The 27,593-nt window shown below is 32.9% G+C and overlaps 2 protein-coding genes across 2 annotated transcripts; both read left to right on the plus strand.

Moving 5' to 3' along the window:
• The first annotated feature begins 8,182 nt into the window (after window positions 1–8,182).
• Window positions 8,183–10,006, plus strand: LOC138322480 (FMRFamide receptor-like). Its single transcript, XM_069266507.1, has one exon. It carries the CDS (start codon window positions 8,230–8,232, stop codon window positions 9,361–9,363), a length of 1,134 nt encoding a protein of 377 aa, XP_069122608.1. The 5' UTR covers window positions 8,183–8,229; the 3' UTR covers window positions 9,364–10,006.
• Window positions 10,007–14,290: 4,284 nt separating this feature from the next.
• LOC138321358 (uncharacterized) lies at window positions 14,291–27,256 on the plus strand. The gene is made up of 14 exons (XM_069265001.1): window positions 14,291–14,405; window positions 15,143–15,209; window positions 15,870–16,081; window positions 16,707–16,908; window positions 18,615–18,764; window positions 19,117–19,259; window positions 19,558–19,783; window positions 20,057–20,194; window positions 20,756–20,902; window positions 21,833–21,942; window positions 23,490–23,691; window positions 24,287–24,409; window positions 25,386–25,574; window positions 25,899–27,256. Exons 1-14 carry the CDS (start codon window positions 14,316–14,318, stop codon window positions 26,216–26,218), a joined length of 2,319 nt encoding a protein of 772 aa, XP_069121102.1. The 5' UTR covers window positions 14,291–14,315; the 3' UTR covers window positions 26,219–27,256.
• The last annotated feature ends 337 nt before the right edge of the window (window positions 27,257–27,593 follow it).

A 27,593-nucleotide genomic window follows, 5' to 3' on the forward strand; every position in this document is an offset into this window, starting at 1 on the left:
CTACTTAAAAATATAATTTGAATGTTTTATATGATGGGGTTTATAAGACAAAAACCATAGCAAACTCTAAACAAACCTCGAAGATTATGTTTATAAAGAGCTCAAAACATGAAATCTATCCAAGTTAGCCCTTATTATTTAATCTTTTGCCGTGAAATTCTAAATGCATTGAACGAGGCCTCCTTTGTTTCTCATAAATCATAACGCTGTTGTATATCAGTCAGTGTGACGTCACAAACATCAACGTCAATTTTTGCGTTATTATATAACAACATAAATGTAAAATCTAATGTTACAAACATGATTTAATTATTTCCCTTTAAAATCGCAGTCTTTATTGAAATAACTTGCAGACGTTTGTGAGCATTAACGTTCTTGCCGGCCATTATATGTCAAATTGAACAAAATAAATTTGTTATCTTCGTTCTATGCTTATTGTTATGATTCTATATCTCGTCTGTCGTGTTTTGTCGTTGATGGTGCAGTCGTGAGTACACAGACATGGAGGTCGTCATTTAAGTCTTACTAATTGCTTGCGCTTTAAAATAACTGACAGAGATTTGATATACTCCTTTGTTTCATTTTGCTTTGCATTGACCCAGCAAAAGCCAAGGTCAGTTGTGCACGGCTTATCCTGTATTCGAGAATTATTCCGAACTGAAATATAATTATTTGAATTATGCGACCAAAAATCATAAAATTGTTTTTGATATTTGTGGAGTATTCATCATCTTATATTACTGTTCCTGAACACAGAAAAAATATTTGTCATCATTGATGACATGAATGTTTAAATGGTTTGAAATGTTCATCAGGTTGAAATACAAAAACACAATAATTGTGGTGTAGAGTTATTGAAAAGACGAGAAGAAATCACCTTAGAATACATATACATTTACACATGTAATATCAAATCAGACTTGAATGTTATTTTAGATGCGTTTGATGGATAAAGTAAAAAAAAATATAGTCATCGAAAATATTAATAGTGAAAATTGAACGTACTGAATCTCAGTAATATGAATGCATTTTTTTGGAAAATAAAAAATAGAAATGAAATAAACTGAAATTAATTGAAATACATAAAAATAATGTCAACAGATATCATGAAATAAGTCAACTGAAGCATAACTTTAACTTGAAATAAGATATCAAGAGATATCCACAACAAATGAAATAGATACAAAATGTTTTCAATCAGAATAAAGATTAAATTGAATCTAGTAGTTAAATGAAATGTGGGTAATGGTAAACTTATCAATAATGGTAAAATTCACTGAAGTACCTGCATTAATAAATCAACTGAAATAAAGATACATTAAGTTACTGTTAATTAACAATTTTGTATATTTATATGATATGGACATAGAGGCTTGGTATTAGTATGTCCTAAATTAATACTATTTCATGAATTTAGCTGAAATGTAATTTGAAATAATTGAAATAAAGATGGCGTACGTTAAAGAATAAAATTTACAGCGTTAACCGAAATGTCATTTCAATAAATATAAATAAAGATGATACAGTATTAGTTCAATTAAATACATTAATATCAACTGAAACTGATTGATTTAAATGAAGTATATTTGAGTTGATTGAAATGCAAATAACTCATTTAAAAATTACATATATCTGAAATTATTGTCCATCAAAATATAGATGAAGTTAACAGAGAACATAGTTCGAAATTATCGTGACAGCTTTTTTAATTAGAAAAACAAGTTGGGGGAGAATAATATGGGGACTATATTACTACAACTTGTAAAATGTATATTGATAAAGGATCTAGCTAGCTTGTTAGACCAAAACTGAATACTCCATCACAAAATGAAAATGGAGTGCAGGAAAATTGTAATTATGATGACACGTCCGTTAGCGCTTTCGCCATGTAATGATGGCTATTCGGGATTTTAAATTTACTTTACACGTATAGTGCCAAAATCTTAACAAAATATTGTGCCTGCATAGGCATATAAGACACACAACAAAACGCTATACTTTCTATCAATGGATAACCAACTCGTCGTGTAAGCCCCAAATCTTTGGTAATTCTGTAATTTGCCAAAACTGGGCGGATTTTTTTTTCTTTGGGAATCAATTGAAAACTTTAAGGTTTGGTGAATTCTGCTGTGAAAATCGGCCCAATCCACAAACAAAAATGTATGATGCCTTATACACATCAGTTTCAAGACAGATTTTAAAAAGGTGAAAACATTTCTGCAGACGTCACTTTACAATTACTAATAACACCGTAAAAATGTTAAAGCCTATCCTATGCATTGTAAGTATTATGATTCTCAAAATGTTGGTAACTTTTGGTGGTAAATAACATATGAAAAGGTTTTTTTTAATTCCTTAGGTGGTAAATAACATATGAAAAGTTTTTTTTTAATTCCTTAGGTGGTAAATAACATATGAAAAGTTTTTTTTTAATTCCTTAGTATGAACATTACGGCATACATAATTTTAGATACTAGTACAGGGTAACGATGATATACAAAACTACATGTGTATTCACTGCATATAGCGAACTTTGTATCGTGAATTTCAGTTTAGACAAAATAACACAGTTTTTTTCTCATTTCGTTAGTCTGACATAAGTATATTTTTATAAGAAAATATTTACATAAGACAAATTACTAATTATATTCATTATTATAGAGGGATTAACTCACCTGGGTTTATATCTCCAATTAGCAGCACGTGAAATATCAGAATGCAACAAATCCCGACAGGTGCCATGGTTGTGATTGTCGCCGAGACGAGCGAGTAGTAACCAAGCGAATTACAACAGACTTGGAATAATTAATTCTTGGTAGAAACGCGAGGGCTCGAAGACGGACTTAAATACATACGTATTTCCTAGTTAATTTGATATTCAAGGGCGTCTTCCCTGTTTTGATATCCGTGGGCGTCCACAGTTGACAAAGACTATCATATGTGTTGTTTCGATTAATTAAAGAACACTATTGTGGAGTTCCATGGTCGATATTGTTTTACTAATAGATATTTTTTACGTTATATAAAATCATACAGATTATAATTTGTTTGTTCTGGCTTATAATGGACATTTCAATTGCCTTAAAGGCTATGTTCTTATTTCATGGCGTTAAAATAACGTCGGCGTTTTTAACGTGCAACTAACTGAATGATTAAACGGTGTTACAAAAGTCCATACAGAATTCGCATTTCCCGCGTATTAGATGAATGATAAGGATTTACTATTGTCTTAACACAAAAGTCAGAGTATGCTCTCACCTTACACTGCGGTGTGGTTTATTTAGATTTCACTCTGAATTTAGATATATCTCGATACCATAACGAAATAATTTCATGTAATTTATTAAGTTGGGTCTACCACTGCGTTATCATTGTCCCAAATGCTTAATATTCCATTTTGCTAGCAATATCGTTGAATTCCTGAACACGGTGTTTGCATGTCCATGTTCATTATACCAATATTCTAGGACGATCCTAGTAGAACCTAGTCCGCTAAACCTGTCTATATTGTTAGATTATTATTATATTTACTATTGTTTTTTAAATTATTATCATTTTTTGCCAATGCAATTTAAAAAAAAAACATAATATGATAGGCAGTTTTAGCGGACTAAGTAGAACTAATATCTGAATCATATAATACCAATCGGAGTTACCAGTCTCTTTTTGCTAATCTTCGCGAACGTGTTATGAAATGGAAATCGCGAAATTAAGTAGCCGCGAAAAAAATTTGGTTTGCAGTAGTCAGTATAACTGGTATGCCTCAATGTCTTTAACAGCAAGTGGCAGTGAAAATGTACTATAGAATTGTGACAAATAAGTTATGGACTATTACAGGAAAAAATTTTAATCGACATCATATCTTATTAGAAATAGTGTTTACTTTATGCAATATAGAATACAAGACATGCTCGTTGCTTCATATTTCTATAGTCATCAATGTCATCATTCGATACAGTAACAGACCAGTTTTTTATGAAATTATATTTCATCTCAAAAGTATTTTTATTAATACTATTAGCATGTTAAACAAGATATTGTCTAATAAATCAGATAGATACACTTGTATTTTCAAGTTTGAAATGAGAAATTGTAATAAAATATTGGAAAGATGGGAATTACTATCTGTCAAATATTTTATAACTTCAATACTACAATGATCTTCTGTTTCACTCACGATACATAAAAAGAGAAGAAAAAAATACTATATATAATAAGAATTTTAAACGAAAAATGGTTATAAATGAATAATTTTTTTCATGTTACACAGAATTGGTATTTCTCCTTTAATAAATATCAAGTAAGCTTACCAGACACCGGCATAAAATCATCTGCACAAATTTCACTTTATATCGGGATTAAGAAATACTGACTTTAATTGGGATTTCAAGCTTCTTAATCTTTTCAGAATTTTGAACTTGTTTAAACTATGACAGTAATTACATACACTTTATGCACAGGATGTCATGGACATTTGTTTTATGCATAATGCATAGAGTGTATGTAAAAAATGCATAAAATGCCGTCAGCATTATGAAATTCCATGTCCTATATACAGTTTAAATTATGAAAAATAATTTTTAACATCGATAGGAAATTGTGAAAGGAAGTGAGAACCAGTAAACTTACGCCCTAAATATCATGAAGTCTTCACGCATACAAATGTTAATTAATCTAAACTTTAGGTATTAGCATAAAATTTCATTGTTTGTGAAATAAAATGAAATTACCAAAAAAGGATGTTTTAGATATTTTTTGTGTTTCCGGCTCTTTATTTGAAAGATTTAAAATTTATAGCCACCTATCTTTCATAATAAATATTGTACTTTTGAACCAGACAGCTATTAGTTATCATTTTCTACTCCTGCAATGCCGGGAAATGATAGGTTTAACTGAGAACTCCGTAATTTTAACGATATAGTTTGGTGTTGAGTCTCTTTGGTAGCGTACGACAGTGATATAAAGCCATTTAGATTCCCATGTCATAAGGGGACATACCACAGTCCCTCAAAATACGCATACACAATTATCAAACGTAACGTGTCAAATACTGATGATTTTTTCCGCAATTACCTTTACTATTTCTATATTCTATTTTGAAAACTTTGCCTATGCATTTAAGTTTAAGCTCATTTAATAGGTTATTCTAGATTATATTTTGGAAAACAATACTTTACATATATCTCTATAGAAGTTTTATTAACCCATTAAATATGTTATTGTAAATTCCATTTCTTTATTCTTATTTAGAAAATAATATTCTATAGTGGACTGGAGAACAATACTTTTTAATTTTTTAATTTTTTTTTTGGGGGGGAGGGGGATTTTTATCCCACAAAATGTGTAGCAAATATCAGACCATCTGAGCTATTATAAGCTGCTCATTCTTTTGAAGTCTAGATTTAACTCATCATCATCATTCATTATGGCGTATGTAAGCTATGACAGTATGATGTGTTGGGTAATTATCCTTATGACAGATTTACCATTAAATACGTCTCCGCCATTAATCTGTTTGTATGAAGTACGGTGTATATCTCTCATTTTTATAATTAGGTGATGTTTCATGAACAGATGTAGGATAAAACAATATGCATTGTATGTGATGTGATGCAAACACAAAATTGTATATTGAACATGGAGTAAGGAGGGGGATTATAGAGGAGTTGCTTTATGGTTATTCATGTAGTTTTTACAATAAAGTTTCAATTATTCTACTATTAACACAGTTACGGCACTGGTATCTTTTTGTGTCAGATATCGAAAGTTACATTATCTTAATCGCAATTTAAAAAAACAGTCAAAGGGTAAACCTTAATTGAAATTTTCCAAAAAATCAAAGAACTGAAGTAACATACCATCTGAAGCCTTTTGGCATTGTTTTTATTTATAGATTATTTATTTGATATGGTATTTTATGAAACTAGTTGTAAAAGTGTGTGTATGTGTTGTTGTTTGTTTGTTTATTTGTGTTTCTTTTATTTTCATTATTATTACAACTTCAAGACAAGTTTCATAAAACATCGCATGAAAAAAAAAAAAAAAAAAAAAACAGAAGTAAGATATATTCTAGTGCATAACTACAACATAATATACATACATTCCGAAGCATTCAAGGTCAAAATGTCCAGCGAAGGAAGCCGTTTTGTCAAGATGTCCTCAATATCTGACGTCATGTCATTGTTTTCTAATATGATGACATTGTTGATGTCAGGACGACACAGTGGATTTCTTATCCGGCACAGTCAATGGAATTTTGTTCTAGGTCAAAGTACACCAGTGACATATTTAAAATATTACATAGTCACTGGATATTAATGTGATAAAATTTCGTGTGTATTTTCCATATAGATTCAATCATTCAACCTTAGGCGACAAGTTACAGTAAATTTAGTAACCATATTGCAGTTTCCTCCTACATAGAGGTTACCTAGCACACATTGTATATTAATTTTACAAAACATGAAAATACAAAAATAGAGACATTTCCTGAATGGACAAAATATATGGTACTAACATAGGTCGGACAATTTGCATATATTTACATATGTGACACCAGTGAAGTACAAAACTGCCTGTTAAAACCGTAAGAAAAATCTTCAAGTCTAATAATAATTCATTGAATGAAAACTATTTACATTTAACATTTATATGTTGAAAATTAGAAAATTTAATACACAACGTTGTTATGGCAAACTTAATTGAATGCTCGGTTTTTTTCCTTTTTTTTAATTTTTTATCATAAATCTGAGAGCTATTATGATTACGGTTCGTTTTCATCATCCATTTGTAAATGCATGTATTTTTTTTCTCTTTCATTTTTAAACCAACTGTTTCACTTTCCCACTGCACTTCCTGCACCTTTACCATCGGGATTCAATATCCTTTACACCATGAATGTACCTAAGTTGTTACTAGATCTTTACTGAGATCAATTCACAAAACTGATTTAAGTAATTAATTATTAACCAACAGCAGAACTTGAAGAAGGAAATAATATGCAACAAGAAAGGAAAAATTAAATCACTCTTCTTCATAGAACTGTTGTACTATACAGTATCACTATGTTACAACAACAATTACATTGTATTTCACAATAGCTAAGTAAAGGCAACGATGTTATCACTTACAGTAGAAATAGCCATTTTGATGTGAAAATACAACGTCAAATGGAACAATTTCATTACACCTTTATTGGACAAAAAGATAAAATAAAATCACTGAAGTCAATTGAACGAGGACATTTAAGCCCCTGAATGATTATGATGACAGGACGCCATACATTGTGTAGCCTATAGCTGCCTAATTATTAGATAAATCATTCGACATGTTTTGTCCTAATTTTAATGATCATTATACATTTTCTATTTATTTCATTTTTGTAAGATCAATTATCATTTTATAGTTACATTGCATATCTCATTAATTATCTTTTACCGTAAAAAGTTTGAAATGGAACACAAATATTGACGACATTTTTCAAATGAAAAATTGTGCTGCTTCATAATTGACTATATGTATATGATTCCGGGTTCGTTACACATTATTTCACGGTAAACAGGTACATTAATGAATCTTCATATTACACCTTAATTGATATTTCGCTGATAGGTTTACCTAGATACCACGTTTGTAATCGAAGGATAATATATGGAATAGATCATTTTCAAAACCATCACACGAACAAACACTATTTACGTCATTAAGAAGATTCATTAAGTGTCATTCCAATTTCAACAGGTAAATATCAGCACAACATCTCATCAATACCTGTACATTATGTATTTATAATAGTTATAAATAGGCGTCAAATGTCACTTCAAATTATGTTTCATTATCAATATACGTAAGTGAATAGACATTCTGTGATTCAATATACTAAAATAATCATAACATCAAGCAGTAATGTTGAAATAAATTACACCTTGATATGTACTTTATGTGTTCAGTTTATATTCAGTTTATATAATCAATGAATGGCCATAAAAGGTGGCCGATTCCTCTATAGGGATTATCAGAAGTTACCGTTTATAACCACAAACAAATATGTTTTGATGACTCATGATGTTCTGCTATCGAATGAACAGTGTAAGTGTTTTATTTGACGTCAAGCGCGCTAATGTTTTCATCAATAGTGTACGTCGAGTTAGTAATATATAAAAATCGGAGTAATGAACACGAGCTTATGTCGCTTCAGGAAGGCGTATACTGTAGATGCCTGGATGTTAGATGAAACATCAGTTCAGATTAACCATGAACTCATCCGAATTGTTTGTTGACAACATCAGTAACACAACTGGTGATAATGAAGAGAACTTATGGGACATACAGTTTGCCATATATGTTATTTGTAATCCCGTAGTTATCACTTTCGGCTACATTGGCAACATCGCAACAGCAATCGTTCTTTGGCAATCCAAGATGGCGTCCATCACCAATCTATTTCTAAGGGCTCTGGTGGTGTCTGACATGGCTTTGGTGACCTTTGCAAGTCTAGGCATGACCTTGCCTACTCTCGTCACCAAATTAGTAAACAAGGATTTAGGAATTCACGTCATAATTCCACACGGGTTCAAGGCCATCGACTACCTGACCATGACGTCACAGTTGTGTAACGTTTACGTAGTGGTTTTCGTGGCTATTGAACGTTATATTGCTATTTGCCATCCGATGAAACATGTTTATATCCATTCAAAGACAAAGGTTCTGTCCTCTATTGCTGGGATACTAATATTTGCGGTGTGTTACAACTTACCGAGAGTTGCTTCCACAGAAATCGCCCTAACATCGTGTTTTGATGAGAAATATCCTTATGACTGTTTCGAAATAAGAAATACAGATTTTGGAAGTACATTCAGCTACAAATCTGTGTATGCGGTGTGGATGTACACTGTAGTGTGTTTCGGTATCCCTATACTTACACTTATGGTGTTGAATATCATGATCCTCAGGAAACTCAGCGAGATGCGGATTCGACGACGGACATTGGAGGCGTATACTTCCCGAGTAAAGAAAGATAACACAACAATTGTTATTGTTCTCATTGTCACTGTGTTTACAATCTGTCAAACGCTTGGATTCCTGAACCAGTTCCAATATCTCATCGATGATACCAAGGACAATGCTTCTGTTCAAACAAACATCACTGTGATCATTAACTTCTTGTTCATGATCAATTCTAGTACGAACTTCATAATATATATTTGCGTTGGGAGAAAATTCAGACAAGTATTCATGCAGACATTTTGTTCCAAGAAGTGGAACTGCAGAGCGAGTTGTTGCTGTTCTTGCTGCTGTTGGAGTACGAGGGCCTATGACATTTCAAATGTCTCGTTGAAAAAACTTCATGTGGACAAATTCTGATAATAATGTTGAACGTCTGTCTATAAATGGGTTTGCAAAATTAATTTTATATCGTATTCAAATAATTGCATGCTTCTGTAAAGAACGGTCACTGTTTATTCCTTAAATAAACCATGACAAGGCAACTTTGTTCGTTGATACTTTATCGTATTGCACAAGTATTACTTTCTGTATAATTAAATATATCTAATTAGTGGAATGCGTAGAAACACACTATAAGTAAATTACCAACGGTGTTTTTTATTTGTCTTGTGAGGTTCAGATTGGTATGTTGTGGTCCTCGTATTGAAGGAGGTCAGCAGGGATATCCTTATTCAGCCTTACTATTTCCTGCTTATTATACGCCGTGTTCCCAAACGCTGGTGTCATTACGGTCAACAAGGTAGCAGACAAGAAGGTGGCAAACACACCATGTCCGTCCTGCCACCCCTTTTCCCTGAAGTGGGACAGCCAACCAAGAACCATATATGTGTATACCAATGATAATGCACAGGACCTGTTCACCAGGTCAGAGTGAAGGGAGGGTAAGACTGACAGGCGTGTAACAGTGGATGTGTATTATTGGTGTTTTTGGGCAGCTGACAATGTCCATTAATTATTTTGCATAATAATGCAATCTAATTAAAATTAGACTTGTAATTCCGCTCCCACTACGATACTCTACGTTACGCTTCAATACAACTTGTATTGAAGCGTAACGTAGAGTATCGTAGTGGGAGCGGAATTACAAGTCTAATTTTAATTAGATTGCATAATAATGTGATCAATTATTGATAACTTTACTATATATATTTAAAGTTTAAGCATAACTGTTATTTCCCAGTGTTCATCAATTATTTGTTAAACTTTTTTGGGGGTTTCATTTTCTTTTGAAAAAAACCACTGTACCTTGGCGGATTTGGGCAATGTTCTGTTCTTAGATGCAATTAATTTATTATTCAGATAATTTATTATACCATTTATTGTTGTAAACTTGCTGTTTCTATCAAAACATCTTTGCTTGTACATGTAGTAGAATTATTATTAAACAATTGCAATCCAAGTAATTAGTACTGTTATCCATTTTGCATGTAGGTTTAGCACTTCAGGATATCAATAAACCGTGTGTTTTATTCAATAACAATAAGGATAAAACCTCTATAATGAGTTGTAACACGTGCAGCACAGATGATACAATTAATTTGTTAATTACAATTATTAAAAAAATATGATTTTTAAAAACACAATGCAATAAAAGAGGAAAAATGATAGTTTTCCATTTTTTTATAATTTGAAAGAAAAACAATTTGTAGAATTTATGTATGATTTATCTGCTGCATAAAACAATTAAATCCTTGAGCTTGTCGTACCTTCAAACCTTATATCGTTGAATGGTTGAAAAGCATTACAGATACGTTTACTCCAACGGCAGGTGATGTATTTACAACTTTGATCTTGGAGAACCATTCAACTCGCTAAGGCGAATTCTATCTGTAGAGTCTACGACTAAATGTTTTTTATGCTTGTTTGACGCAGAATCAACTCATCGCACTTCAGACAGACTTACGCACGTGGAATTGATTAAGTAGTGTTTATTTTCAGCGTTCTGGTATTTTTTTTTCTTTGCATGCAATTGTTTATTTATTTTATTTTGTAATATTTACATAATAACTTTTCAGTCAGATTTTATATTACAAAATAAGAAAATTAAGAGTAAAATATCTGAAAGATACGGTATTTATTACAATTAATTAGCAGCAGAAATCTTGTCATTTATTGTCTACGCCACCGACAGATTTCAAGTTAAATCATCCAAGTTTAAGCTGTCTTGGAGAACATAAGAAAACATCCTGGATGTTTCACCGGTATGAGGACGACGATACTTATGGAAATATGATCAACAAGAAGTGAACAGGGGCGTATACGTAGTCAGGGTTGAAACAATGTGGATGCAATGTTATTCCCTGTCGAATCCCTTCAAAAGCAACTTGTCCCGTAAGAGTTGAAACAATTCAGAAAACCGGTTCAAATTTCTGCGACTCAGCTTTTGACATATTTTATAACGAGGCAGTATAAAATCCAAGTAAATACTAAAAATCGGGATTCCTGTCCGTGCATTTCTGAACAGTTTTAGTATTGTAGGTGTATTCCGAATGTAATTTAATTCGTTCCTCAGCATAACCATTATAAAGATATTTATATTACATGTTCATAGCACAAGTATTGTGTAATATCCAAGAGCGTGATAAATAGTGATATTTTCAAAATAGTCTATACATTACACATCAGACACCCTCTCTCTGGCTCATTCCACGCCATTACTTTACTCCCCTCTCTGAAGCTCACTCATGTACATCTATATTATATTTAATGCTCATCGTCGACTAGTCACTCACATATCAACAAATACTCCAAAAGAAACAATCGCTTGTAGGTATTAATATGGAACGCCAGAACTGTCTTAGGGGATCATGAACCATATTATATTCGGTGGTTTTTCCTTTATATTCAGTGCATATTTCTTTATATGTGGTAGTTACGTCGTTATAATCAGTAGTCACGTCTTTATATGCGGTAGTTATGTTGTTATATGTTATAGCATCCTCGATACTCCAGGGGTTACAATAACTGGCGTTATGTCCACCCCTGGACTATCTCATAGTAAATCTAAAGGCAGTTCAGAAGAAACAATCTGACCAATGACAGGCCTGCAAGGGTTTCTTTTGAAGACTAAAGAGAGAGCGACGCCCAACTTCAAAGCCACACAGTCAACCACAGTGTACCGTTATACAGCTCTTTGGATGTATATCAAAGGGCTGAATTATCTGTTCTATTCTGTTGCCTCCAGTTTTACTATGAGATAGTCCACGGGTGTAGAGATCGTATGTGATCGTAACCCCTGGAGTATCGAGGATAATGTTATAGATGTATCCTTATATGCAGTGGATTTTACTTTATATGCGGTAGATATGTTGTTATATGTTATATAGATGTATCATTATATGCAGTGGATTTTACTTTATATGCGGTAGATATGTTGTTATATGTTATAGATGTATCATTATATGCAGTGGATTTTACTTTATATGCGGTAGATATGTCTTTAAATGAGGTACATAATTATGTCTTTATATGCCAACCTCATATGACGGGGAATGTTTTTTACCCTACCCGCCTCGATTTCTAAACTGTGGTTGCTGATTCGCAGCTTTGCGAGCAATTTTCTTAATATCAAAATCCTTAATATAAAGATATTATCTGACTTATTAATCAGAAACATAGGTAGTATAATGTATAATGCACCACAGAAGTCTAAATTTAGCTAAATATAAATCAGTGATAGTAAATTATAGATGATACAACAATTAAATAGCAAACCAAAGACAATATCTGCCGACAACAGGAATAATGAATGTGGTTGGTAATGTCTGAAACGGTTTGCCAGAATCGGTCGTGAACAGGACACCATGCATAGTATTTGGACCTCAAATGTAATTAATCATTCACAACAAATAAATCCGTGTAATAAGTCTTTTGATGGACATATATATAGAGGCTGTCAGCCTACATCAATATTTGTTTTTTAATTAAATTAAATTAAATTCGATATACAATCGGTACCATATATCGTATTCCCTATCGATTCCCCTGCCAAACCCAGGTAACACCCCCTGCAAATTTTGAATAGTATTAATCCTTTCTCTAGCGATTCCCTGATTTTCCAAGAGCGAATTGTTACTTACTTTCGTATTTAAAATGTAATCTGTATAAAGTTGGGCCATTACAATTACATTTCTTTTTAATTTGCACTGGTTATCAGACTTTAGGCTAGACAGAATCATCTGTCTCTTAATTTATTGATACGCTCAAACGGTCACAAAAAGAAAAAGGGAGTATTCGGTCTAACAGTAGGCTTACACTGTACATCATACAAAATCATATTGCAATACTAAATGGTGCAAAAAAAGTTGCATATAAATGTACATGTAGTTATTTCTGTACAATAAGTTGGATTTACGACAATAGAATTTCGTAATAAATTAAAGCTACCCACCTTTGGAGACATTTTAATTTGTCGATCGGCAAACTTTTAGCGCGTGCGTCTGTCAATTTGCTTTTTTATGACTGCCTTTGAATATGATATACACATGTAACGGATTCTCAATACAATGGCACTATAATTTATGTTGCAGGTAACTTTTTTCTCATTTATTCTGTGTATACACGTTATCTGAAGTAAAAATATTTATCTACTGTCATAAATAAATAAATAATTATTTTGTTTAGTTTTAAATTAAAAAAAATAGTATCTACATCTACTGTACAGTAGAAAAATTAATTAATTATTATCTTTATATATTGGTAAAATTTAATATTGGTAAATGTGAATCTAGTTATGTACTACTTAATGCTGTATTTTTTTGTGTTTCCGTATTTAAGGAATCCGTTCTCCGTTTATTTATTAGTTAATTCAGATCGATCACATGATCAAAAAGATGGCGGCTTGCACCTGGCGGTTGTGTTTACATTCTGTTATTTATGTTTTGCTTTATTGTAGTTCCAGATGTTATGCGGTGGGTATATAAAGTCAGTTAATTATAACTGTGAATGTGGATATATATGTGGTCTCATTGAAACTAGTTATACAGCCGATTTTAATCAGTAGCCATGAGTATTCTACTTGCCTGTCTTTCGGTTTATCAAGTAGAAGTAACTGTTAACTAACCAGTTATTATGACAGTGGGTAAGCAGGTAAAGGTTATGTCAATGACATAGAAAAGTACAGTAGAAAAATTAATTAATTATTATCTTTATATATTAAAATTAATTAATTATTATCTTTATATATTGGTAAAATTTAATATTGGTAAATGTGAATCTAGTTATGTACTACTTAATGCTGTATTTTTTTGTGTTTCCGTATTTAAGGAATCCGTTCTCCGTTTATTTATTAGTTAATTCAGATCGATCACATGATCAAAAAGATGGCGGCTTGCACCTGGCGGTTGTGTTTACATTCTGTTATTTATGTTTTGCTTTATTGTAGTTCCAGATGTTATGCGGTGGGTATATAAAGTCAGTTAATTATAACTGTGAATGTGGATATATATGTGGTCTCATTGAAACTAGTTATACAGCCGATTTTAATCAGTAGCCATGAGTATTCTACTTGCCTGTCTTTCGGTTTATCAAGTAGAAGTAACTGTTAACTAACCAGTTATTATGACAGTGGGTAAGCAGGTAAAGGTTATGTCAATGACCTTCTGTGTTATGCACGTTTATATATATATCGACCACGACCTCTTAAAGCGTCATTACACTAATGCAGTCATCCTCGATACTCCAGGGGTTACTATCACTGACATATTTATATACACTCCACAACTGGACTAGATCTCATAGTGAAACTGGAGGCAACAGAAGACACAGGTAATTTAACTCGTTAATTTACATCAAAGGAATTGAATAATGGTACACAGTGGTTGACTGTTGCTTTGAAGTCTGGCGCCACTCTCTCTGCAATCTTTAAAGGAAGTCACTGCAGGCCTGTGATTGGTCAGTTATTTCTCCTAAACTGCCTCCAGTAATACTATTAGATGCATGAAGTCAAGGGGTGGATATAACCTCAGTGAGTGATAGTAAACCCTGGAGTATCGAGGATAGAATAGTACAGCAGGCTAGCATGCGATGTTTTCCAACTGTTTATCAAATAAAGATATTTTATTATGGAATGTGATAAATATATTTTTTTCAATATCACTTGAATTGTCCTTTAAATACTTTAATTCTTATATTCTAGGGTTTACCTAAAAGACAACATGCAGCTGAGATTGACACTGTTCATATGATCTTCATGACACATTTAGGTAAAAAAATCAAATTTATTCTTGCATTTGAAAATTGAAATTCTATAAAAAAATATCTGTTTTAGATGATATGCATCACAATCTTTTTTATTTAATTTGCCAGTACATATTTTCATTTTACAAATTTTATTTTCTCATAAATATTTCAAGTCTGGATTTGGTGTTTAAAGGCCCACTACCTTTCCGAAACGGCTTTTTATTTTTAAAATGGGAATGTAAAACGAGATCGATAATTTTGTAGAGTCGCAAAAGTTATTGACTTACCGTTAATACTACATATATCATCATTTTATGAAAAATTTAATCAAAATTAATAAAATGTTAATTTTCATAACGCGGGTCGTCTTATGTTTCCCGCCGTCGTCCTAAATACGACGCGGTAGTTGAATATCACTATACCAGACGGCAAAACAGTGAAATGACTCTCCACTGTTTTCATATATTACGCGGTAAATCTTACATATGTTTGGTGTTGCAACCTCTTCTTAGGCCATCGGTATATATTTTATGATGTTATTAATGTTTTTAAGAAATCATTATATTTTGCTCCGGAAAGGTAGTGGGCCTTTAACTATTGTCAGAGTATTAATTATCACAGACTCTTGGATTTGGTTTTCCATCACATAAGTAATACTTACATATTTCTGACTTGTTTTGAAGATGTTGGTTATGATGGTGTGAAGAAGACAGGATTTATCAACAATATTTTAAATACTTACTTCCATGAGTACTTTCCGCGGGCCATCAATCTGTCACAGCAGCTACGAACAGAGGAATATGTGGAGGGTTTTATATACACCACCCATCCTTGGCTTATAAGCCTCTACCTGGACTGTCCCCAGAATTTTGTCCTCAATAACATTACTCTAAAGGTAGGTAGGCCTATAGTTGATAGCTGTCTGATGCTTTTATATTAATGGATGCCACCTACAACCTCACACCACATGACCAATAATTAATATGTCCAAAACTCTAGATATTTTGCTGTCTGTCTCAAAATTGCAGTCAGACCTTGTCTTAGTGATTTTTCTGTCATTTACATATTTGTATTTATCTTGGTTCCCAAAGCGATATCAATATCTATAGATATATATATATAATATAAATTGTCTATACCAGATGTCAAGACAGTTTCTGGATAATACAGGTTTTAATTAGTATGAATTAAGAAGAAACATGCCATACAGTTACACTAGAGATCTGGATTAAATTAGACAAGGGCCGGTTATGATATGTTATACTGTATTTCTTTGAATTTTGCAAACAGAATATGACCATTAGATATTGCGTTTGTAGAACATCATTAACACTTGTAAGCACCTTGCATTGATACACTCATAGTATAATGCCTATTGATGATAGATACATAATAGAAGCAATCAAATGATGTTGATGTTTTGTTATGGATTACAATAATGAGTTACCTTTTTCTGAAGAAAACTGAAATTTAGGGAAACATAAGCACAAATATATAGCATACAATAAATATTGTTTCAGTGTCCAAATGAAACTGCTGTGGATCAATTAAAGGCTGCCATTGGTCGAGGTGACATCACATGGCATGCTGGTCCTATGAATATGCAGCCGGAAAATATGAATAAAATTCTGTTTGATCTGAGCCTGAACATCAGTTCTGATTTAGATGCAATGTTCAACATACATAGAAGATTTCCAACCTATAGTCAGAGGGATGTGCCTGGTGAGTATTGATTTACATTTACCTTAGGTTTGATGATGTAGAATTACCTCAGGTTCGATGATGTACATTTACCTCAGGTTTGATGATGTACATTTACCTCAGGTTTGATGATGTACATTTACCTCAGGTTTGATGATGGACATTTACCTCATGTACATTTACCTCAGGTTTGATGATGTACATTTACCTCAGGTTTGATGATATACATTAATAATATTTACCTCAGGTTTGATGATGTACATTTACCTTAGGTTTGATGATGTACATTTACCTCAGGGTTGATGATGTACATTTACCTCAGGTTTGATGATGTGCATTAAACTCAGGTTAATGATGTTCATTTACCTCTAATTTTGCTCATCCTCTATGGTATGAATTGAACTTTTCATAATCCTTCAGTGAATAAAATTCCTCACATGATACAGTGATAAATATGTAATTTTCATTATTTCTTAAGTAAATTTTGTTACTTTTTCTCAGATCTAAACCCATGGACTTTACATCTGCATTCTTAGAGAAATGAAGAAAGAAAACCTGCATTTCAGTTTTGTTACAAAATTCATTAGGAATGTGAAGATAGTTAGATTTGATATTCTAAAAAATTGAAAGGATATGAACCTTAAATAAGTTGTTCTGTATGCTTAGATATGGTTTTCAGATGTTTATTGAATATTTTATTACAATGATTGGTTATCTAAAATGACAGGAAAACGTGGGGAATACCTACCCCAAAAATGATAAATATAGACCGTCATATTCTAATTTTAGAAAACAAAACGAAAGCTGGTCGAAAGCGAGGTTATAATGACAACAAACTTGCTGACAAGACAAGGAATATAAGTTTACCACATTTTCAGTTTATTTTTGAATTTACGATGGTTGACATGAAGTATAAGCCATATTTGTTAATATTCGTAATAAAATAATTTGTATTTAGCGTAAGAATGATAAGTCAAAAGTCAAACGAGACTTTTCATTCGATGGGGCACCGTGAAGGGAGGTTCTTGACTTATTGCACATATGTACATCACACAAGTATAAAGTGGGAAGTTGCTCCTGTCTCTTTTCATTTCAGCATTCCATTTATATTTACCTACTTTCCCAATTGTGCACGTTACTGACTCTTGTCGTAATCCACTTTCTATTGCAATTCGTTTGTGTTCGCTTCAACCACGTTTTTGACCCACCATTTTGTTTACATTCATTTGATCTTTGCAGTGCATTGTGGGAGGTCACTAAGGTTCAACAAGACTATTCTATCACTCTCAGTCTACAAAATTCAACCATGCCTGTTCAAAATACTGAAAGATGGAATTTCCGTTATAATTATTTTTTTTGACACAATTGCACAATAACTTATATGTATTACTTAATAAGGTATCTGACACATCTTAAATATGTATTTTACTCAAATTTACATGGTTTATTTAGGTTTATGTCCCTTTAAAAAATTGTAGCCAATAAGGAGGCACTAAATAGATAACTTTGGACCAACCTTTCATGAAATTATTCGACAAAATAAGCCATAAATCAATTTGCAAAAGAAATAGTAAGAAAACCAACACAGTTTCGTATTTACAGTCTGCATTTAATTCAAAGTAAGTGAAATTGAAGCCTAAAAAGGGGAGAGGGGCACTTTTAGGGATGGCGGCACTTATTGGGTCAAATACAGTAATTGTGTAAAATGTTTGTCTAATTTCTGCCAGGACTGACTCAAGCCGTGATCCCGAGTCTGGTACAGAAGGGGATTGTAGCGGTCTCTGTCGGAGTAAATCCAGGCACCAGTCCTCCCGCAGTTCCCAAACTGTTTACATGGAAATTTGAAGACAGTGCTGTCCTTGCCACTTGGCATGCAGGTAAACCATCATCAGTACAAAGTTACAAAGTGTAAAAGCACTGTGATCAGTTTGAGAACCTCTTGCTAACTAATGTACCTGATAATGCATAACGGAACAAGATAAAGAGAACATCTCTATATATTTGCATGGTAAGTTGTTGCTCGTCTTTATGAAGGTTACAAATATTAATACATATGTATGAACATTTTCATTTTTTGTAAGGAATTACATAGTATATTATCATAACTGCATTGATAAATTCAAACATAGTTTGGTTGACTGCTTATTCTTTTCTATATTCTCCATAGATAATTAGATATGTTAAGTTGATAAAACAAGAAACATTAACAATCAAGTGTCTCTATGTTAGGTGGGTATCCCCTGGGACCCGGAAGCAATCCCGCCAAACCCGGAGGTCTGTCCAGGAAGGATTGTGTGACTGTGGAGGGCTTTAACCATGCCATGTGTTACGCCTTTATACAGGATAATGGGGGTCCACCACAAAATATACAAGTATGTATTGGGCATAACATGATGACCTCTTTAGATTCCCACACATACCTGGTACATGTGTATTTAGTTTCAGTATAGTATAACACTTTTGTATTTAAGTAAGTCAAATTTTTTTTGTAAGAAAAGTTTAGTTTGAGCTTGATTTAGCCAAATTTATATGATTTTCTCTTGTTGATAACCATGAAACACAGTACTGATGAAAAGAAAAATTAACATAAAACATATTTCACCTTATTAGTGTTACATATTCACTTTGTTATAAATTTACATGACATTTTGTCTGTATTTTTCACTTTAGGACATTTTGAACTACTATGAAATCATGCGCAAAGAATTTCCTGGGGCCAAAATAAAGGCCTCCACGTTTGATGAATTCTTTGAAGCTGTGCAGCCAATCAAGACTCAGCTCCCTGTGGTTACCAAGGAGATAGGAGACACCTGGATACAAGGGATTGCATCAGACCCAAACAAAATGGCCAAGTACAGAGCCTTTACCAGTGCTTTAAGTAGCTGTTTTATGACTGGTAAGATAACTATTTATGTTAATTATATACAAGTGCCTAGATATATAAATGATGCAATGACATTGATCATAGATAAGTTTATTTTCTAAATATATGAATATAATATAAAAAAGGATAAATTGGTGATAAAAGTTGGCATTCACCTTATTGTTGTACTTCTTGTTAAAAAAGCAATTGAATATTTGCTTACATGCAATTGAATATATCAAATTAATTTACCAAGTAATAGTACATGTACTATTATTGGTGTTTTTTTATAACTGGTGTTTCCAGATCAATGTGACTACAGTGACAGTAGGATCAGAGAGGCTGTCCGTTACATCATCAAACCCCCAGAACACACCTGGGGTCTACCAGGAGTTGGGGATAATGTTAACTGGTCAAACCCACTCTTCCTCAAGGCCAGACAAGGTTAGTATAGGTCAAAGGTCACATTCACTCCACCTCAAAGTTAGACAAGGTCATATATGTTATCAAACTCACTCTTGTCTCAAGTCCATACACGACCAGTTAAGGTCATAGATTTAAGCCATTTTTCCACAAGGCTCTTTTTACAAGGTCAGGATACAAAGTCAAACATAGCACCTCAAAGTTAGACAAAATCAATAAAAAGTCAACTGTCAAAGACTCTTTCTCAATGTCAAGTGGCTTTTTACGGTCATTTCAAACACAATTCAGTTACATGTTAAACACAGTTCGTTGAGACTAGTATTTAAAATGTGTAAGGTCACAGTTACTGCAGTCTGGACAAGGTTTGTATAGTTCTTGCTTTGTATTAGATGAATTAAGTGTCAATGAACATATAAGAAATGTCTTTCTATATCTGATTTTGAATTTTGGTCCCTTGTTCGACATCAATCACATGTTGGCAGATAATTACATTAATATATTGTATAAAACTTTTGTAATGATAATATGCCATGTACATAACCAGTGAATTTAATATCAGCATTTCAAAATTATCTGATTTAGGTAATAACTTCCATAACTGTGAAGATGCCTGGTTGGAGCAGAGACAGTTTATTGATATCGCCATGGAAAAGGTTAAAGGTCTCCCTCTAGAATTCATGGCTCAGGACAAAATCAAACAACTAACTCCTACAGAACCAGATTTAACAGGTGGGTATTAGTTAGATGTATAAACTTTGATGTATGGATTAATAGCACTTGAGCTCACTCCAATAATTTCTAATCTCTCTGAAATAGGCACTGTTTGATCTCTGCAAATTGTTATGGAAGAACCAGCTCCAAGATGTAGAATCTGTTTTAGAATAACTTGTTAGTTGCCAATAATTGGTTAACATATTTTCAGGTGTTTGATGTATTTGTTTTTTATGCTCCCATCATGAAATGATTGGGTATTGTTTTCCACATGTTCGCCCGATCTTGTAAAATCCCCTCATGGCCTGTTACAATTCCATATAATTTAAGGCTTATTTAGTAATATAAAGTTAAGAAATACTTCAAACCCATATAATTATTTTTTCTTTGTTTTTAACCAAATCTGGGTTTCTGACTGGCCAATACTTTTTTTGCATACCACTATGGGGAAAAAAATCCGAGAATGGCATGAAATCCCAACATATCGTGACACAACAATAGAGATATTGACGTTGCGTATTGATACTGAAAAAGAATCCCTTGAAAAATCACTATAATGGTACATTTAAACATACTTCATTTTATCAAATATATTATAAAATTAATTATAAGCATTGATAGTCACAATTTTTTTAATTTCATCGGGTTATGAAAACAATTTTGTTTGCAAACTTTTGTGACAAATTTTGTTTTTGAGAATCAAGTTCCTTTGTATCTTTAGTACAGAAATTGTTTCATTTACATTGTATAGGAACAGTAAATCTTATACAGTGGACATTGATATCTGCAGTTCTGTAAAAACAAAATAAATGGTTAAAAAAAAGTTTTACATGAAAACCTTATTTGAAGTAATTGAAAAAATTAAATTTGTAAAGAGCAAAGAGTGACAGATGAACTGATTCTTACCATGGGTCAAAGGTCAAACAATATCCCTTTTTCTGTTGGCAGATTATAACAAAGTAGCGGATGTTACACAAGTATTCAGCTGTGAAGATGGCGTTCAGATTCAGTTCTCCAAAACAGGTGCCATCAGCAAGCTGTATGATCCCTTTAATAGGGTAGGACAGCAGATGCTGACTTAATACATATTTGATCCTCAATGAAACAATGAGAATAAGGACCTGGATTTTAATCAGATTGGTTTTCACCCTTATTCTAGGTGCTGGGGTAAATTAAATGGGAGGGCTGCTATATATATATATATATATACACTAAAACCCCTATAACTCGAACATTAGGGGACCAGATCAATTGTTCGAGGAATACAGAGTATTCAACTCATCCGAGGTTGATCACGATTGATCGCCTACAGTCAAAATGTCCAGTCTCAAACTGTGTCAAACAATGAATGTCAATTACATTTTAATTACCGTAACTTTCAGTATTTTGGAAATCTTATGAAAAGTGTTTTTTGAAAGTAATATCAAGTTGAAAAATATGTATTACATAAAATGAGCGTTTGAAAATGCTGACAAGAAAGTAAATCAAATGTCACTAGCAGCAGAGTAAGGGATCGTCATCTATGTCTGTACATGTTTCTCTTAAAGATATCATACGAAATGAGTAAACGTTTTTCACAAGTTACATTTATTAAAATCATTATTATATACATACATCTACTTGCATTTTGTATCGTTTACATCTTTCGATAAATATAATAGTGTTTGCCTGTCGAATAAACACAACATAGAAAGTAAAAATTATTGAACATATATACTGTAGGTAGGCCGACGTCAGCTATTTCTTCCACCTCTTTTGTCATTTCACAATCCGTATTTTCTATTAACACGATTCAACAATTTTCATATTTTCGTATTTATTGGAAGATTATTACGATAGAAACATTATTAAATGCCATTTCTGAAATGTTCAAATACAGTTAACAACAACCACTGACAATCGTGTAGATAGGTAATACGGACACTGTTAATCTTTAATTATCTGAAGGCCTGTATAAACACAGACCGTGGTGAGGTGATCCATGTCGGTTGGTGCAGTCAGGTGCCCAGGTAAAAATATTCTCAAATATTCGACGAATACATTGGTTAATACTATGTATTTAATGAAACAGGGATATACTACTGTTCGTGGAATAAGGGGTATTCGACGAATAGCTGTTCGAGCTATCCAGGGCTTTGTTACATAGATTATATAGGGACACGGTCTGGACTGTACGACCAGTTTGACGAATGGGCGTTATTCGAGGAATTTGGGTTTGAGTTAGAAGGGTTATACTGTATATATATATACTAGGGCTGTCAACAGTTAACTGGTTACTTGATCGGCAGTGTGTAGTCATGTTAACTTATAAAGTTTGACACATTTTCACAGTATTTGATATAACTTGGTTGGAAGATTTTCTAAATAACTCGTTAGAGAATTCCAACTGGTTTGACGACCCTAATATACACACACAGAGTGTTACCTAAACCTTTCCCCTCCTGCTTTGATATAAGGAGGGAGGGCTGTTTATGTCTCAAAGACAGTTCCCTAAGATTTGAAAGTTTTGATATTTATTCTTTTCTCTAACTTAATATGTTATAAACATGTGGAATGTTTACCAGTAGTACATATAATGATTTAATTTATCTGGTATGAATTACAGATAGACTGGGCGAGTGGTCCCGACACATTTGGGGAGATTAGATATTATACCTACAATGAAACAGACTTCCAGAACATGGCCTCACAGTACGACTACTATGGAGGTGCTGGCTATGACAAGCCAAACTCGACCATATACGCCCACCCAGACTCTCGTCAGTGGTCGACACAACTCACCGCAATCTATAAGTCACGTACGTCAGGTAAGTATTTCAGCATACTGTGATTGACAGTGATTTTTGTATCCATCATGAAATGGGGAGATGTGGCATATAATGTTGCCTATTTTCAGCCCATTTAACTTACTGTAATCCAACTTTCTTTCACATACAAATTACTTTTGTGAATCTCACAAAAGTTTGTCTATACAAATTAACATTTACATCCTTTATGTTGATAAGAATTTCCATTGATTTTTTAAATCTGCAAAAGTTAATCTTCTCAAAGTTCTTTTGAAATTAAGTAACCAATAAAGCAAGCAGGATTACAGTATTCTGTCATATACTTCTTTGATATATAGAGACAGGAACATTTATGGCATATATACATATCTAGTTTTGATCGATTTGTCCATCTATGTGTACGGCAAATACTACATGTAAATATCAGAAAAAAAGACTTGGTATAAAAAGGCATGTCTACCTGCAATATGACTTGCTATTCTTATCCAGGGGCAGATACAGAAATGGTTAAATTTATTAGAATAGCAACTGTATACAAACCACAAATAACAATATCATAATTGAGTATAGAAGTCATATTTCCAATGAAGATACAATAATTCCCTATGTGCGATAGCTCCTGCTTGTGACATCCTTCTGAGGATAGAGATGACCGATACTTCGGCCACTGACCGGTACGGAGCTCCTCCTTTATACTGGTTACACTATGTCTGGCACAAATCGTCCAACAACTATGGAGGTAAGTTTATTTATTAAGACAAAGTCGTCAAGGTTTATAAAGATAAATACTCTGAAGACTGATGACATGAACTGTACATACCTCAATACACAGATCGCCATTGTCCCTGTAGTTTATCTGTATGTATTTATGTGTTCATTGTTTATGTTTTTGTGAACATTCGTGACCATCCTTAATACTGTGAAATCATTAATTTTCGTGGATTTCGTTTTTTGACCAAAGTCAACGAATTTACATCCCCACGAAAATATATATACCTATACCAATGTCATGTAAGTTTATGCGTTCATACATTGTAGGATGATTAGTACCTCACTACATGTACATAAAATCTATTTCGGGGACAAGCATGACAAGTTCAAAGTTTGAAAATATTGTTCAAACAAAGATAGCTTTCAGAATTTCATAGACTTCATCCACATGTACCAACAAATAATTGATTTAGTATATCATGAATCTATCAATGTGACACGATAATTGTTTGTTGGACACATCTGTATAAACACTAGCCGAGTACCGACTCTAGCTTGTGATTGTAACTGTGTTGTGTGGTAGAGCTTAGTTCCGGTTGAGCGATCACACAGTACATGTGACAGTGTCGACTGTGTATTTTTAACAGTGATGTGTAAATAAGGTCTCCTCCACGAATTAAAGTGCCAACGAAATTGTAAAATTTTAGAATCCACGAAAATTGAGCCCAACGAAAATAAATGATTTCACAGTATGTAGTTTTATTTGTTAATTTTGTGTCTTGACAAAGGGGCAGATCAACTTGAAAATTCGGCAATATTTTGTCCACACTGTTAGAATTACGTCTTTGCCCAATATATACCTCTAAGATAATATTTGGTAAGATGTGTTCAAAAGGGACCCATATTATGAGGTGTATTATCAATAATGCATGTTAAATATATAAGATATATGTACACAAATAATATGTTATTAACAGGACGGTAAATGGAGGTCTCTTTTTCAGAATTTGATGTCACGCTCCAATGGTTTAAGAAGCCTCCTACCCGCCTGGCTGAATCCATCATGTACCACTTTGCTCCACGCTCTCCCGGAGGAGGAACCGCTGAGCCTGAGTTCATGTGGCATGTGTCTAAAGTAGGTCACCTTGTAGATCCAGGAAATGTTGTACTGAATGGGAGTCAGTATGTTCATGGTAAGTACTCAATGTATTTATATAACCATATACTATATCCGCATGTATTTTATGGTTCAGTGGAGTTTTTGTTGTCTGAAGACAGTCCAACCTGGCATTGGTTAAAGGTTAATTTTCAGAACTTGGCCAAACTGTCAAGGCTTTTATAACTTTTTTAACCTTTATTAAAAAAAAAAAATCATGGAATACAAGTAGATCATGAAAGTAGGCCTAATATGGAGAATTCAATTTTGTCCTTGTTACGTGCTACTTCCTGTAAATTTCAAATTTTATAGTTGAAGCAAACATGTTGATAATGTGGTAATTTTGTTATTTCTTACACAGCTGTGGACAATGGAGTGTACTTCTCCAAGTTTAACGGCAACGGTTTACAATTCCACACATATGATGTACCGTTGGTATCCATAGCAACAAAGACACATCCTCCATCACCGTTTCCAGTTCCTTTAAAACCCATTGCTCAGAGTGAAGTGACAGGCGTGTCGTTCAATCTATACAACAACATCTGGAACACCAACTACATTCTGTGGTATCCTTACTTATCGCAGGACCAGAACTTTAAAGCACGATTCCAGCTCAAACTTTACTGTGACTGGAACACCTGTAGTCACGATGGTCAGATTAGGCTCGACTCAATTGCATAACTACAAAATGTTAACTTAAAATTTCATTTCATTATTGGTATATGTTAAAAATGAACTTTACATATAATGTAAACGTATTTATTTTTGTCAGAGTTTAGCTAAAATGCAATTATCATTTATCAGTGTGGATATAAACAGAACTACCCTTTTACAAAATTAAGTGGTATACATGAATTAAACCTTCAGTGACAGTGCGAAAAGCGCTAAAATAGAAATACCGCTAAAATAAATATGTTTACAGTATAAGTTCTATACATTCAGAAAAAAACATAACACTTCATTTCCATAATACTTATGCAGTAAATCGCCAATTCATACTTCAACTTTGTTGGTATGTATATTGTACATTATGTACATGTAGTGTATATATTGGACAAGGAAGTAATTCCAACCATGTGGACAAAACAAATGTCAAATTTCAAGACAATCTGCCCCTTTATCAAGACACACAAAACGAACACGATTACATAATATGACACGAACAGTAAAACGGGACAATGAAGGAGACAAATATTTAATAACGCAATTAACCCTTCGGCAAATGGCAGCATATGTATTCATATTTTGAAGGGAAAAAAACTTGAATATTTTTTGAAAAGGTTCATAATTAGACAAAACCAGGGCTATTATAATATCAAGTGTGTGCAGGGCAGGTACTTTTATTGTGAATACTCTTAAAAAGCATACTGTTAAATATTCAAGTGATTGTCAGTAACTGTGTTGCATAATTCCATGATTCTATGTAGATAAGAATTGTTGTTTTTGTAAAGGAATTGCTGATGCGTCGAGACAATGTATGAAGTACAGTAAACTGTAAAGAGAAGGAAATGATATTGTGAAGTAAAGATATAGTAAGATGAGTATTGCACATCATTTTCCTCAAGGAAGTGTTAATTATCATAAATACTCAACCAAAATGATCATTATTATGTGATGTTATAGAACCTGTGTACTTTCATCCCATCGGTTATATTTTTATAAGAACTCTGTGATATTTTGCTAAAAAATAAAATAAAAATATACACTCCAGGAGGGTTATTAATGGTTTTTTGTTTTATGTAAATTTAAAAAAAATGATATTAGAGCAGTAAAAATCTATGATCCTTTTAACAAAAGACTCATATGACTGCTATCACATTCAGGTTACAGTATTGTCCTATTTCTATTTCTTTTTTTTTACATTGCAAATTTTATGTTTTCAGCAACTACAAACATAGATGTGGCTGCATTTGATGATCCCACTTTCGTTCTTACTAAATTATAAGAATGCTCTAACTACATAAGTACAGTACTCTAGCAGGTATGTGATGTGTATGTAAGGATATATTCAGGACAAATCTTTCAGTCAAAACACATGCCTTGTATTACCAGCTGC

Source organism: Argopecten irradians, chromosome 4, assembly GCF_041381155.1.
Source record: "Argopecten irradians isolate NY chromosome 4, Ai_NY, whole genome shotgun sequence".
NCBI classification, from domain to species: Eukaryota; Metazoa; Mollusca; class Bivalvia; order Pectinida; family Pectinidae; genus Argopecten; species Argopecten irradians.